General features: G+C 39.6%; 2 protein-coding genes across 2 annotated transcripts; both read right to left on the bottom strand.

The window, feature by feature from the left end:
• Positions 1–1,195: 1,195 nt before the first annotated feature.
• Positions 1,196–2,119, bottom strand: LOC142384734 (galanin receptor 2a). The gene has a single exon (XM_075471035.1). The coding sequence runs from the start codon at positions 2,117–2,119 to the stop codon at positions 1,196–1,198; it is 924 nt and encodes a 307-aa protein (XP_075327150.1).
• A 2,299-nt stretch (positions 2,120–4,418) lies between these two features.
• Positions 4,419–6,728, bottom strand: LOC142384733 (parathyroid hormone-related protein-like). Its single transcript, XM_075471034.1, has 3 exons — positions 6,417–6,728; positions 6,114–6,232; positions 4,419–5,531 (listed from the first exon to the last, which is right to left on the bottom strand). The coding sequence occupies exons 2-3, from the start codon at positions 6,215–6,217 to the stop codon at positions 5,126–5,128; spliced, it is 510 nt and encodes a 169-aa protein (XP_075327149.1). The 5' UTR covers positions 6,218–6,232; positions 6,417–6,728; the 3' UTR covers positions 4,419–5,125.
• Between the last annotated feature and the right edge of the window lie 8,601 nt (positions 6,729–15,329).

The following is a 15,329-nucleotide window of genomic DNA, read 5'->3' as shown; positions in this document are numbered from 1 at the left end:
TGAAATGTCAGTTTTGATGACTCAATTAAACTGTATGAAGGTGAGAGGCTGCAACTTAGCACACAGGTTTTCCTTTATTGCTCTTTGGAAGATAACGGCCTGCCCTGTGAATGAAGACCAACTTTACTCTGGGATACAAATTTATCAGTTTGCCCATGCATTCATTACAGGCTATTAGCATGTTGTGAGACATCAATAATAACTTGTCCTGTGCTGAGAGTATTTAAGTGAGAGCTAACAGTACAAATTTATTTATTTTTCCTCTCTTTAAATGATGCTAAATTATGCTGTAACAAAAGTATATTCTTTCTTGATGACGGTCTGATTTTGTATAGCTACACCCTAAAATATTTCAGCTCAGTCCCTTCTATTATACATTTTGCTATAATTGTCTCAGAAGAGGATCAACAATTTGATACGAATGATGTTTGTATTGATGGTGCAGGAGCAGAACTCCTCTGTCCATACTGGTACACAAGAGGCATACAAAGTGCTTCAAAATGCTTTTTATATTTTTTGTTGCAATTATTTTCATTAAATAAAAGCAATGGAGACAGAAATTAAAAGAAAAAAACACAAACAATAAGTTTGACATAAATTGTGGATATTAGGTCAATGTGCTGCTTTAGAAATAAAGGTTGAGGAGGAAAAAGATGGTATTATTTTTCATTTAGCAGTTTAAGGTTGATTGTAATGGGACAATTAGTATGCTCACATAGGGGTGCATGATAGTGCAGTGGTTAACACAGTCACCTCGCAGCAACTGGGCATTCTAAACTGACCCTAGGAGTGAGTGTGAGTGTGCACGACCCTGTGATGGGCTGACAAACTGTGCAGGGTGTCCCAAGATTCAGGACCCTGCCGCCCTGAACAGGATGAAGCAGTTATGGAAAATGAATGAATGGATAGATTACTTACTTTCCCTAAAAGGTAAGTATTGCAAAATGTTGGTGATTCCTGTCACCTTTTTGCAATGCCTCAGACCAGAACATGGAGAAAAACAGAAAATCCTCTTTCATTTCATGGTAACCTCACTTTTATCTTGAATACTATCAATTCTGAAAGGAACTGAAAGTAATCACATAAACATCCAAAAAAAAGGCGTCCCCAGAAATGGTTGACCTCTATAATAAGTAACTGCATTAGAATAAACAAAAAAAGTTCATTGCCTGACTCCTAAAGAAACCAGCTGGATTTAAAGGCTGTCTGTGGTAACGCTGTTGACCTGCGGCTGCACTCTGTTCCTGTTGCAGCTGAAGAGCCAGGCTGCCCTCCTGTGGCGATAGCGCTTCGACAACAGCACATATAGGACTGGGTTAATGCTGGGGTGAAGGTACTGGAGCATTGTGCAAATAAAGTAGAACATATCCCAATCCGGTCCGTGACGATACAGCCCCAGGTACACACACAGCTCCAGGACATACCCAGGCAGCCAGCACACTGAGAAGGTTGCAGCAGCCAAAAACACCATGACCGAGGCTCTGCGGGTGTTCCTGGCGCTGGACATTGACATTACAGGACTCTTGTGCAAAAAAAGAGCCAGACGGACATAGTTGAAGGCGATGACCAGCATTGGAACAAAGTAATAAAGTACAAACTGGCTCAGGACCACTTGGTAGTGGTGCTCTTGAATGGTTGGAAGGCAGAATGAGAAACTTGCCAGGCTCGGGTTTAGCCTTTCCTTGGTGGCAAACATTCGGAGAGGCAGACTGATGAAGAAGCTTAGGGCCCAGACCAAAACAAACATGAGAATGACAAGGTCCATTGTAGGCGGCTGGTATGGGTTAGTGATGATCATGGCACGGGTCATGGACACAGCACACAGTGAATAGGTGCTAGCCGCCAGGCTAAATGCAAGTAGGAACTGGTAGACCTTGCAGGAGGTGTCACCGAAAGGCCAGGAGTGGCTTACAGCCGTGTGCAGGGTGAGGGGTATGAGTAAGAGGGTTAGGAAGTCAGCTAGTGTCAAGCTGAAGAGGAGGATGTCCAGGCGGTTCTTACGTAGTGTGTTGTACTTGGCAAACAAAGAGAAGACTAGCAGGTTGGCACAGAGCCCAATGCCTAGGATCACTCCACAGATGCAGGCAAAAATCACCCCATAAGTGTTGGGAACAGCCATGTTATCATCAGTCTGACACCTGTCAAATAACAAATAAGCAGTTGTTTATTCCAAACTTTTATTAGATGGATTGCTATTGGTACAAAACAAGGCATTTGGATATTGGGCTGTGGAAGGAAAAAAAAAAGGTTTTTGTTTTTTTTTGTTATTTCTCTCACAAGAGATTGTGAAACAACATATCAGATTTGGGTCTGGGAAATAATAACCCCATCAATAAGAATAACTGCTGGCTGCCGTCCTGTTTAAGTTACTTTTAGTGATGTCATATCTAAAATATTAAGACATATGCTTTGTTGCTTTGTCCAAACATATATAAGTTTATCAAACAGCATCCATGATGCATAGAATAATTATATGAAAAGGAAATTGTATAAATCATATTATCTAATCAAAACACACACATGCATATATATATATAAATATAACGTACTCACCATTGCTGTTTTTCAGCTTTGTCTTCTATGCCTCGTTTGCGTACAAACTAGCCTCATTATATTCACTGGATGATTCTCAACATATATCTGTCCTGTTGAAATGTTCCGAGCAAAGGTGAGGTGGCAGCCTCTCAGGACACATTCGAAACTGTGATAGCTGAACGTGAAGCCAAGTAAGGCAAACATTACTTGGGCCACATTGATTCTGGTTGACTTGATTTAAAGAGAAATGGCCTCTGCTGCCCAGCTGCTGAGAGAACAGTCATATATTATGCATGTCTGTCTTGTTTATTTATTATTCGAGGTTAGCTTCATGTTTTTAGTTTCCAATATCATATTAGGTAGTTTTAAAGTAAAAAAATTAAATTAAAGGGTTCGTTGATGCCTCTTTTGACAGCAAAAACTCAGTTGTACAAACAAGTTGATGAATATAAAAATAACCTGTGACAACTTCAAAATAATTTTCCTATGAACTACGTAACATAATTACTTAAAACTCTGTTATGCTACATTATTAAAATGTTCATTCATTTTTGATACATTTAATAGAAGGAATAGTCACATTTGTTAACAAACATCAAGAAATTCTAACACTTTGCTTCACTATCTTATTAATGTTAGATGGGAGGTTTTGCCACCTAACAGCCCCCCCTCATCTGTTTATGAATATGTTGTTTTGTGACTTCTGTCATACTGCAAACAATATTTTACAATCGGCATCTCTAACACTTGTAAGACGGTCACTCTCCATAAAACAGAGTCCATTGATTATGCTCTTTGTTCCGCTCTGTCTACGGACATTTTAATGTTTCTCTCTATTGCTTTGATTGATTTCTTTCGTATAAGCTGCAGTCTCCTAACGGTGGCTTTATCAGGCTTTCCACAGCATTTATGACTCGATGTCAGCTAATGGACTGCGGTGTACATTGCTGCTGTTAGCACAGGATATAGCTGATGTTGATGCATCTGGTAACTCTACCATTACCAGTATCTGTGTCTTTCATTCAGTGGCAGTTAAAATGCCACATGTTCTCAAGTGGGACAATAACATCTTAATTGCGCTCTGTCTGAGCCAAAAGGTCCATAGAATCATTGATGCTCTTTTTTCTTCTTTCGGCCACAGTCATGCCAAATCCCCGCTCCTGACATACAGCAGCACTTTCAATGACGTGCTCAGAAACTTTTCCAGAGGCTGATCGAACCCAAGGTCGAGTGCGTGCATGAGTGTATGAAGTCACTGTAATTGCATTAGTTTGTAGAAAAACATTTCAGAGGATATGAAACGACAAGTTTATCGTTAAGTGAAGTATTAGTTGACAAAATTGCTAATTAGAATTTTCCCAAATTTGATTAATTTTTGTGATAATTGTCTTTTTATGTAAAATTTCCTCCACATTCTCTAATGTGAAAACCGGTGATTTTCTAGACTGAATATGTTTGATTTTAAGATTGCTGGCTGGATGACGCAATGAAAATTAGGCAAAACAATTAACTTAGGCCCTAAAAAAATGTTGTGCCTTTTTCTGGTATTGTATTGACAGAGCAATGAAAAAAATAAAAATTATACTTCCGGCACTGAAGTTGTTTTCTTTCATGCAGTTAAAAATCCAAATATACCCCTTTTAGCACCACAAAAATGAAAAGTATTTTGCCTGAAAGGTTTCCCTAAAGATAAACCATTGATTGAAAGGATTGTTGATGATTTGATCTGATTTACTAGACATATCATGAATGCTGTATTTACGCTGGTGTATATCCCGTCTTTCCCCCCACCGCTGAAAAAAGACGCCAAGAGTCGGATATTTCTAATGGCTACATTTTTTTAATGTTTGATTAACTGGAAACATGTACAACATTCCCTCAGTGCAAGTGCAGAACATTGAGTCTGATAGCCCCTGACTCTGGCATATTCCATGAAAATAAACTGTCATGTAAAATGTTGGGAGTGGGTCTGATGAGGCTTCCAATAAGTTATGAATCCATAAGGGATCTGAGGTGGGAGAGGAAAGTAGTTTCATTGACAAAAGTCACTAAATTAAATCTCAACCACATAAGAACGTATACAGGATGTAACTAAAGTGCACAATGGAATTTAGTCAGCAGCACCATGATACATTCACAAAATAATATACATTTTCAAAGTGAAATAAATTATTGCGGAACTATTAGAACAGATGTATTAGTTGAGCAGTTTGTACAGTTTGTCTTGACTCCGAGTCCTTCATCGTCAACGTGTACAGAGCCAAACAAATCAAATCTCTCAGCAATGCTTTCTTTTTTTATTGTTATACAAAGGAAGTAAATACTTCCCTCTGTGCTCCATCTGTGCACACAGCTGATTAGAAATTACAATGTATGCCAATATTTAGAACGGCATCAGAGGTGAAAAGAGCTTCTAAATAAATACATTATGGGGGATGTTATGGTGAAACTCCAGGAAGTGTGAGCAAACAAAAATACAAAAATTTGTATCATACAATTAAGACCCTGGCACCATAAACAGTCTGTCAGGCATCAGTCAGTCTGTGTCAGTGTTTTAGTGCAGCACGATGCAAAAGCTCATGGGGGTCTTTTAGGCAGGATTCTGTGTCCCTCGTGGCCCCTTTGAATTGGCAGACCGTGCTCGCCACCTCTTCTTTTCATTGCGCCTACCTAACCTCACCTTTTTTTTCCTCTTGGTGGCAACTTTTAGTGGCTGGTCCTTATAAGCGACAGCCTTGTTGGTCTCCTGGGGGAGGTTAGGGCCCTCCCCATCCTGCTTGACTCTCTCAGGGAGGTCCTTGGTGGCCCCTGGGGGTTTCTGGCGTAGGACATTTCCACTGTAGGCTTGGCTCGAGGTTCTGCTCTGCATGGGCGGTGCACGCTCATCGGCTGTGTGCACCTCCACCAGCAGCTCCTGTAGCAACATGCGACGCCTGAACTCGTGTATGGAGCGGCTTTTGTCGTGCATCAGCTGGGCGTGGCTCACTGACCTCCTCCTTACAGCAGCAAAGTGACAGAGACACAGCAACACTTATTGAAAATAGGGATAAAGTGGGGAAAAGGCTTAATTTCTAAATCATATCCTTGCATCCTAAAGCCCTATAAAATATAAAGACAACAAATAGTTAACTTTTTAGACTATTCGAAATCTGCTCTCTTGGTTCTGTTTGACAAGGCGGGACAATCCTTGGAAATAGAATGTGAATAGAATAGAATTTTATTTGACACCACAGTGTTGAGTTTATGTGTGGGATAGTTTTAGAAGTGGTGGAAGTTGAAATTTAAGGTCAAGCTTCAGGAAACCTCAATACAGTAGGTGGCAGCATAAACATGTCTGAGACCTGTCACAACTCTGAGTTTTAAGACTAACTTAGAAGAGAGAGATCTTCATGTTCCTTCCATTAAGATGTTGAGGTAAAAAAAAAAAGGGCCGTTTTTTTTCATTAATTAAAAGAATAATAAGAAAATAGATTTTGTGAAGTCTTTTTAATTACCAACAGGGTGGTTTATAAAGATGAGTATCAGAAGCATTTCAATGATTTCTCTAAGCTTGTCAAAATGAATGTAAAACAACTCACGTTCTGTTAATAAGTGCATCAACTGGTCTCCCATCGTGACTCACTGGGGAGCACAGCAAGAGCACAGCCAGACTCCACTGATGAAGCAATATTAAAGAGCACATGCTTGAGCCAAAGATCTGAAGAATAAAGTCATATTATTGGTCATGTAAAAAATTAAGCAACACTTCACCTTATGATTTAATGTCATATTAATAGCTGCTTTCTTCATAATTAATTTCATCCTAAAAATGACAGTACTTGGCATCTTCCAAATAAAATATGTCATAAAAAAGAAAAACAAAACAAAAACCTTGAACTTACATGATGTGTTTTCCCCTTGTGAAAATCCACAAAAATGTCCCGAGGCAAAAAACAGCGTCACAAAATAATAATGAGAGTCGTTATGCCAAATGCAATTTGGTCCATTCAAAACTAGATTCCAAATCCATTGGTGTAAATACAGCCTCGAGAAATCCCCCACGAGTCTCCTCCATTCATTTGCCTCCCAACAAGTGTGTGTTCAGCTATTTATTTCTCCCCAGTGTCCAAATTAAAAGAGGGATAAAGATAGAAAGCACAGCAGCCCTTCAGCTGCAGAGCTACGACTCTGCTCTGTTCTGCAGTACCCTCATGAAGCATTACACTGATGCATCATCTCTGGTGGCTGGAGCTGAGAGCAGGGCTAAGAAAGGTTTTTCATTCCAGCTCTGTGAGTGAGCCTGTGTGAGAGAGAAACTGAGAGAAAGTCAGACTCCACTTTGGGTGAAGATGCATGCACTACCTCAGCCCCTATCCAGTTTTAACACCCTGCCCAACCTTCCAACCCTTACCTCCCTCCCCCCAACCGTTCACACACACACACACACACACACACACACACACACACACACACCTGTTGGGACATGGAGGTGGCACCCATGAAGCACACAAACCACTGCACAAAGTGAGCTGAACAGAAACTAAGAAATAGATCTATTCTTATTGATGTTAAAAGTTTACCAATAATTCTTTCATAAAAAGGTCAGAAAGGACAGGCGAGCATTAACACAGGTAATCGTAACTTACCAAGTGGAGAGTGAACAGTTTAAGGGGAGGGGCAGGATTACTCCAAGGTAAACAGCCAGGCCTGACCACTTTCCCAAGGGAGAATGACCATAACCTCAGAGAAACTCAACCCACAGCCTCTCACTGCAGACCATTCAGTTCACCTCCACTCTGCCTCAGTAAACCAGCTCACCACCGAATGGTCACAGTGGTTTTTGAGGGATTTCTGATATTCAGCTAATAAGGAGAGTAGAGCTTTGCATTGAGGCAGCTGTATACAATCCCAGGCTCGCTGTTTGGATGTTAACCCAAGTCTTAAACTTTCCATAACTTTTTAACAATGTAAAACATGCAAATGTTTTAGCTCAGGAGTGGGATGTAAGAGGTATTTCTAGGACTAAAAGTGAAGGTATCTTTAGTATCACTGTCTGATTGCTGCATGCCTGAGTGTTGTAGTGTTTGCTGCGATTTAGTAGTTTGGAAGAAAAAAAATGAAATTATGTAATGTTATATTCCAACTTGGTGAGTTTGCCTCAAACATATTATTTGTGGTTTTGTATTAAGTCAAAATTTAAAACACCACTCAGATAAGAATTAAGTTTTAAACTTTGTTTACATGTTTTTAAAATGTTTTTTTTTGTATTACAAAACGTATCATGAGAAAAGTCAGCTTTCAAGGTGAGGGTTTCTGCTTTGAATGTGCACCACACCACCAGCAGACTCAGAGAAGGCGAGGTCACACAACCGTATGATCCACATAAAACACTGGATGAACCAATCATGACAGCTTTCTGGGTGGGGCTTTACAATTAATTTACATGGGCTGCAAGGAACCAATGAAATGACAAGCAGCACAAGCTATGGAGAGAAGTTAGCTGAAGCTGTGAAGAAAAGCTACTTTTGACATGATTTCTTTGTGACTATGATAGCATGAAATCGGATTCTATAAGCGTTAATGCTTTACCCAAACATGTTAAATGACAACAGAAATGGGTTCAGTTTATTTAGAAACATCAAAGTGTGTCCCATGAAAAATACCAGAGAGGCCACGGGTCTGTACTCTTCATATTTTGTGAAGCTGATAGGTAAATTTGAGCCTAAAAGAGCTGGGGTTTGACACCAAACAAACGATAAAGTCTGACACTGTTCTAAACGTCCATTCGGGAGACACTACAAACCGATCTCCTTTGCAATTCCTGCTCTCAAGTGGTGAGTTTTTCAGTACACAGGGCTGTGGCTATGTTTCTTATACTGCTGGCAGAGGTAGAAAGGGAATACAGATCCAAAAACGACAAAATGTAAAAAATCTGAAGGACACAGACGAGTCTTGGGGGATTAATAACGGCTGGAGTGAGACTTTAACAGGACTTAAGGTCAACAAATGTAAAGCATTTTTTTAAATGTTTTTTGCCATCGGTCACATTTAACAAATATATCAGTTAATCTTTTCTCTGTGCTGCCATGTAATCATCTACCTTCTTTGACTTTAAAAAAGTAAAACACAACACAAGCAAGTCTCTGGTAATGCACTTGGGGGAAAACTAAAAGTGTTTGTCGTGTTAAAGTTAAAGGGCCACCAAAGTGCATCAGGTTCATCGTCTTATTATTTGTACAAAGCTTCACGCTAATGTGTTGTATATATTGTTGATATACTGTTGTCAAGACCGAAAAAAAGTTTGGACACTATTAGCACGATGGTCTGCAATGTTCATTTTCACAGAGCTAAGGGCTGTAAACTTTGCAGTTCCCACCATCTGTGAATATTTTGAAACATAAAAGTTGGCAAACTGTCCACGACATTCTTTTTTGGTACAGTTTGATCACACTGATCTGGATTTCATCCAAGCTGTCAAAGTGATCAGTGTGTGCAGAGTAATTTGAAACAAATGAAGATTAACATTTAAAATAAAAATGGAGTTTAGACTGTATGTGTGTGCGTGTGCATGGTGATGGGATGGTGGGGGTGTTCTCTGGGTTTATAGGAGTCCCTCATTTTGGCCTGAAGTCTGTTTAGGTCTGCAATACAGCATTACAGCTCAGTTAAATCTTTCTGAGAATCATTTATGACCTTGACGTGTAATCTGACAAACAACAGAACATACTGTGCTGAATCCAAACGACTTGAGTAATTCTCTCATGTTTCCTCCAGTAGAACCCCATAGCTCATATTTGTGGTTTTAATGAAATTTTTTTTTCCGCTCTCGCTTCATATGGGTGGACTGCAAAACATTGACATTGTCCAGTACTTTGATTTGTGACCAGGTACCTGCAAAGCTCTCAGTCTTAATCTCCCATCTTGTTCCCTGACAATGTGGCTGAGGAGAGTGATACTATGGAAACTGGCACACATCCTCTGGCGTCTCTTCTTCAAAATAAGGAACAAAAAAAAAAGGAAAAAGAACATCACACCAGTCTGTCTCTTAGGTTTATACAATGATGGACAGACAACAACCTTGATAGTCTTCAGCAATCAAAGTCAAATCTTGCCACTGTAAAGTTTATTCTTCTTCTTACTTTTAATTGCCTCAATTAATTTGGCTGAAGAGATGCCCTAAGTTCACCAGGAAGACTACAGACCAACCTCCTTCATGGAAGGCAGTCCCCTCATGTTCAGGAGTTCCTCAAAGTGCTTCTGCAAACATGACAGTGAGTCGATGATGTGAGTGTTACTACCTTTGCCGAAAACAGATTTGTTGGTGTCCTTTCTTCCATTTAAGAACCTCTTTTAAGCCAGCATAAAGTTGCTCTCCATGGTCTCTCTAAATATCTCCTGACTCAAGCTTTTTTTTACCCACCAGTACCTGTTCACCTGGCCAACCAGGCTCAGACAGCCTTCCTCAACCTGACAGCCACCTACTGCATCCTCAAGTAAATTCTTCAATTGCAGCCATGACAGATACCAAAAAGCAGTGGCTCACAGTTACATGCAGCCACTTCCACTTGAATGGTATCCATTCAGATTCTATTCTATTTCTTGTGGGACATGAGAAAAGCTATCTCAGTGATGGAAATTCAAACCTCTCCATACAGAGTGTTCTGCAAGTCTTTTTCAGCAAACCCAAGCTTCTCATTTGGGTCTTCCTGTCCAGCGGTCTCCCTTTCCATTGGAGAAAACTCAACTCCAAATGGTGATCGGTTGATAGCTGTGGTCTTCTTTTTGCCCAAATGTCCAAAACCTATAGTCTCAGATAAGATTAAGTGTTTATAGAATTGATTGTTGACCTTTGAACCACCTTGTGGTCAAAACAAGTGTTGTTATGGACAGACCAAGCCCAACTCAGAGGTCCAACAGCAACTCACAGCTTTTGATCAGACAGGCTGTTCCACCCAGTCACTCCACTCCAGGTTTCTCTTTCACTGCCAACTTGAACACTGTTGTCTCCTCGAATAGTAATTTATTCTTATGCTGTAACTAACTGTTTTACTGGATGGAATAACTTTAATTTCTCCCCATGAATGAAACTCATAAATGATCTCTATGTGCATTGATGATTTGTAGAATCACTTAAGCCCAGTCTTGAGACCGGTTGGTGGTAGATTACTTAATAGAGGGCTCAGTATTTTACAAGCAGTCATGATTCAATACAGCAAGGGGTCCAGAAAGGGTTTGGGGCTGCAAGACCCCCCCTGCTGTCTCCAAAATTAAGCTTTCTTCTGTTTCCAGAGAGCCTAACCGAAACGTCCAACACTTTAACATTTGCGAGGGAAAAAAATACCTCATCTGATTCCTTTCTGCAAGGACTTTACCTGCAAAAAAATATGAAAAAAATTCCTATTTCCTGGCAGACAGCAGAATATGGAGCAGAAGCCAGGAAAGCTGCTTTTGATTCATGCTAAATTGCACTCTCAACACAGAACAGTATTCCTGTCCGTTTTTCATCCTTTTCACACTTTTCACATTCAAGCATTCAGAGCACATACATACCCGTACACCTAAGTTTCAAAGCATTTGCACACTCCTGTTCCACCAACAGCTTTTAAATCTGTTGCACTCATTCCCTGCATTGGCCCACCCTATTATGTCATAACCTCTGGCTTGGGTTGCACCCACAGTTCCTGCTTTTGTTTAAGAGTTGCATTCAGTCACATTGCAAAATGATTTTGTAATGATTTTGTGTGTATATTTTTTTACGCCATGATCAGACATCCTATATCAATCTATAACTGTTTCACTGCAACTCCCTCACTTTAACTTTATTGTTCTTGAAAGAAAACCGAGGACTAAAAACATCTAAAACCAGTTTTAGAAAATATATTCAGTTCATATTCTACTGAACTTTAGACTCAACCAAATTATACAAAACCTCACATGTCACATTTGACCAAATGTTTAGCTGCAAAGAACAAAGTAAGTTTTAAGTATATTCGATAATAGCCTCTTTATAATGCATTCAGGGCTTTGATTTGTTCACATGAGAACTTCAGGTTTGTTATCCTGGAAAACCTCACTTGAAAAATGACTTATGCAGAGTTACTTTTCCCTCTTAATGGTTTTATAACTGCGAGTTACTGTACGGACCATTTAATTCAGTTCATTTGAGGCATGCTTTATAATGTTGTATTGTGGGCAGTTGGAAGAGCTTTCTGCAACTCATTCACACCTACCAATCATAACTGTCATCTGAGGAATGCTCATTATTCCTCTTTGGCTTCCCCTGGTTCAGCTATTTTCAACAGCTCTGCTTCTGAGGCTGTATTTTATTCATAAATGCTCAGGAGGCCAAACGTTAAATTGATCCACTCTGTTTTCTTTTCAGCTGGTGGTTTATTGGTGGTAAAACTGTGTCATTGTTTTTATAGCAGCAGCTTTTGCTACATTAAGAATGAGCTGAAGTCAAGAAGTTGAAGGAGGAGATGAAACCCTTTCATCTTTAAAGTTAATATTTTGTCTCTACTGTATTTTGGATATAAAATAATATTTGTTGAGATCAAACAGTTTTCAAATAACAATATAACATGATAATAAATGTGATGTCTCAGCTAAACTCAAAAAAGTAGTTTTTTTAACGGTGTCCCTGCTTTCATTTCCTCAGCCTTTACTTTCTGAGTGTGACTATGATTATCCATCCATGCATCCATTTTCTATACCCGCTGAATCCATTGGTCGGGTCGCGGGGGGGCAGGAGCCTATCCCAGCGGTCATCAGGCGAGAGGCAGGGTACACCCAGGACAGGCCGCCAGTCCATCACAGGGCCACACAGAGACAAACGAGACAAGGACAATTTTAGAGACACCGATTAACCTAACATGCATGTTTTTGGACAGTGGGAGGAAGCCGGAGTACCCGGAGAGAACCCACGGGGAGAACATGCAAACTCCACACAGAAAGGCCCCAGCTGGGAGTTGAACCTGGAACCATCTCACTGTGAGGCGACGGTGCTAACCACCACACCACAATATTTAAAATAAAACATTTTTCTCTAATATAGTTTTTGATTGCATGTAGGGATATTGATATGCATGATCTATCAACTGGAAGGTAAATGTTGCTGACTTTGTCACAGTGGATGTGTTGCTTGGACAAACAAACACACAACCAAAAAAACAGACTTTCATATTTTGTTGAGCCACTTGTAGCTTTTGCTTCCTTGTCATGGCAGCTTTTCTATAAGTTTATGCAATGTCGCACTTCTTCCCATCCAGAGTTGCATCCATTTTTCCCAAAGATCTTGTACTGGTGATGGCTGATAGAGCTGGACCACTTTGTAAAGTCTTCTCCAGAACATCAAGATTCTCAAATGGGTTAATGTCTAGACTCTGTGGTGGCCAATCCATGTGAAAAAAATGATGCCTCATGCTCTCTGAACCACTCTTTCACAACTTGAGCCTGATGAATCCTGGCATTGACATCATGGAAAAACCTGGTCATTCAGTGTATTCAGGTAACCAGCTGACCTCATTTTTCAGCACATAACTTTGCTGAACCTAGACCTGACCAACAGAAACAACCACAGATCATAACGCTGCCTCTACAGGCTTGTACAGTTGTTACTATAAAGGGGGCAGCGTTTCATCCCCTCCTCTTCTTACCCTGATGTAGCCATTACTGATACGTATGTACATAAAGAATAACATTAAGCTGAAAAATACGTATGTGAAACATTATTTGAAGAATGTTACTGCTCACCTGTGTGGATGCTTACATCATTATCTTTCGTGTTGTTTTTCTTTGTGTGAATGGAGCTTTACACAATAGTCAATGTAAGATTATCATGACAGCATGCGATACAATACAATAAACTGTATAGATACCTTGAATTTGTAATTGTTTGGAAGCTAGCATCACAACTGAAAATAAAATTAATTTGCTGCTGTAAACTGCCAGAAAAGAAACCTAGCAACCAATTCATATACAGTTTTCTGGTGCCGTCTCAGACTGCTTACGGAAGCCACAACCGGCAAACCAGTATAGCATAGTTTAAATCCAACTGCACTGAAAACATAGCACAACTCATTAAAAAACACCTCTGCAAGATACAAGTTTTTAATGGCTCTTTCAAACATAAGACTTTTTAATTGTGTTACATATCAATGAAACTGTGTTCTATTTAACTGTTGTCTCAGTCTCACTCTTAGACTAGTCTGCCCTCAAATTTTCGTTGAATTGACAGGGAAATAAGTCATTGGGAACCTTACTAATTACCATTCATTTTCCAGAAAGAGAACATTCAGTTCCAAAATCTGAACCAACCCAAACAGGGACAACATACCAACACTGGCGGCCCCGTGATATTTCACAAATTAATGAGCAGCCAGTTGAAAACAATGAGTAACATGACATTTCATTTGTCATTAACTCCTAACATGATTTTCATCAGACCTATCAAAGAAAATTCCAGATTTCTTGACCCTGTTAGACTAAGCATAATTTGCATCTGTCTTGACTTGAGTCCTGCAAAGGGTCCTGTCACTGCAAACTGTGTGAACCCGGGAAGGACCGTGGCAGCAAGTTGGAACAAATGCAACTTTCAGAATTATGTAAATATGCATGAGTGGTGGAGATTTAAATTTTTTCCATCCCATTACTCCTCTGAATATGTTCTACCGAATAGATTTGCTATGTATAATTTGATAATGCATGTTGGATAATACATATTTGCAGATTTACTCATATTCTGCCAATAAGTATTATCAAATAATACATGCATAATAGTAATAATGCTCTGCTTGAGCCCAATCACAGACAGAACTGAGCCCTGATATACTGGATGTAGCCTTTACCGAAAGGCTTGTATTTTTCTTGCTTAAACCCTAGAACATTACCGTCGGGTGATTTTCACCCATGTGATTGTGGTTATAAGACACGTTCCCAGTTGTATCTTTTTGATTCTTTGTTTTTTGTGAATATCATTTATGATTCCCTTATTTTCCACACTTTTAGAGTAATTCAATTTGCCACGTATTGTTCTTTGATATATTTTGATGAGAAGTATTTTTTTGTGGGGGGTATAATATATAGGGTAAAATACACCCAACGTTAGTGATGGTGTTACAAAAATGTACGTTCGTGTTCTAAGGTTAAAACAGTGTTAAACATGTATTTTTCACATCCATGTTATTACATGCTTGTCAGTGCACTTCTTTTGTGTTTGTTTCTGTCTGCAAATGCACAGTTTCAATTTTTCTCCCACAATGCACAATGGACTGTTTAGTCACAGTGTCAGAAAAGGGTCACCACTCCACACTTTAAGAGGCGTACATCCTGAACATTACCTAATTCCTGCTCAGGGTTACCCAAACAAGGCCTCCTCCGTCATGCATTTATTTGATCTGAAAGTAGCTGCAAGATTTGTCTGTTTCTGTTTCAGCTGCTTGATATACGATAATCCTCCTCAGGTAGAGCTTTTGGGCTGATTTTATATTTACAACTACATGGTGTTTTTATGTTAACCATAAATGTCAAGCTCCTGGAGACAGTGTGTCGGGGAGGTCCTGCTAGGACAAAAGCATGTTGTCCAGACTCAGTCTACAGCACAGGTACATTAAATCATTATTTTTCAGACAGGAAATATCTGCCATTGGACATTTTGCCTGTAAAATGTATTTCTAAGATGAAAATGATTCCTTCTTGGCACAGCTATACGCTCATCTGACTTGTAGAGTTTTGACACTCATCTATTCAGTTTCTGTGAAATACAACAAATTGCGTTCAGTGTGGGATTAAAATGTGTCTGTGATCATGCCCAAGAA

Source organism: Odontesthes bonariensis, chromosome 7 (genome assembly GCF_027942865.1).
Source record: "Odontesthes bonariensis isolate fOdoBon6 chromosome 7, fOdoBon6.hap1, whole genome shotgun sequence".
NCBI lineage: Eukaryota > Metazoa > Chordata > Actinopteri > Atheriniformes > Atherinopsidae > Odontesthes > Odontesthes bonariensis.
Note: the sequence above shows the minus strand (reverse complement) of the source record. Positions and strands in the feature narration are given on the sequence as shown.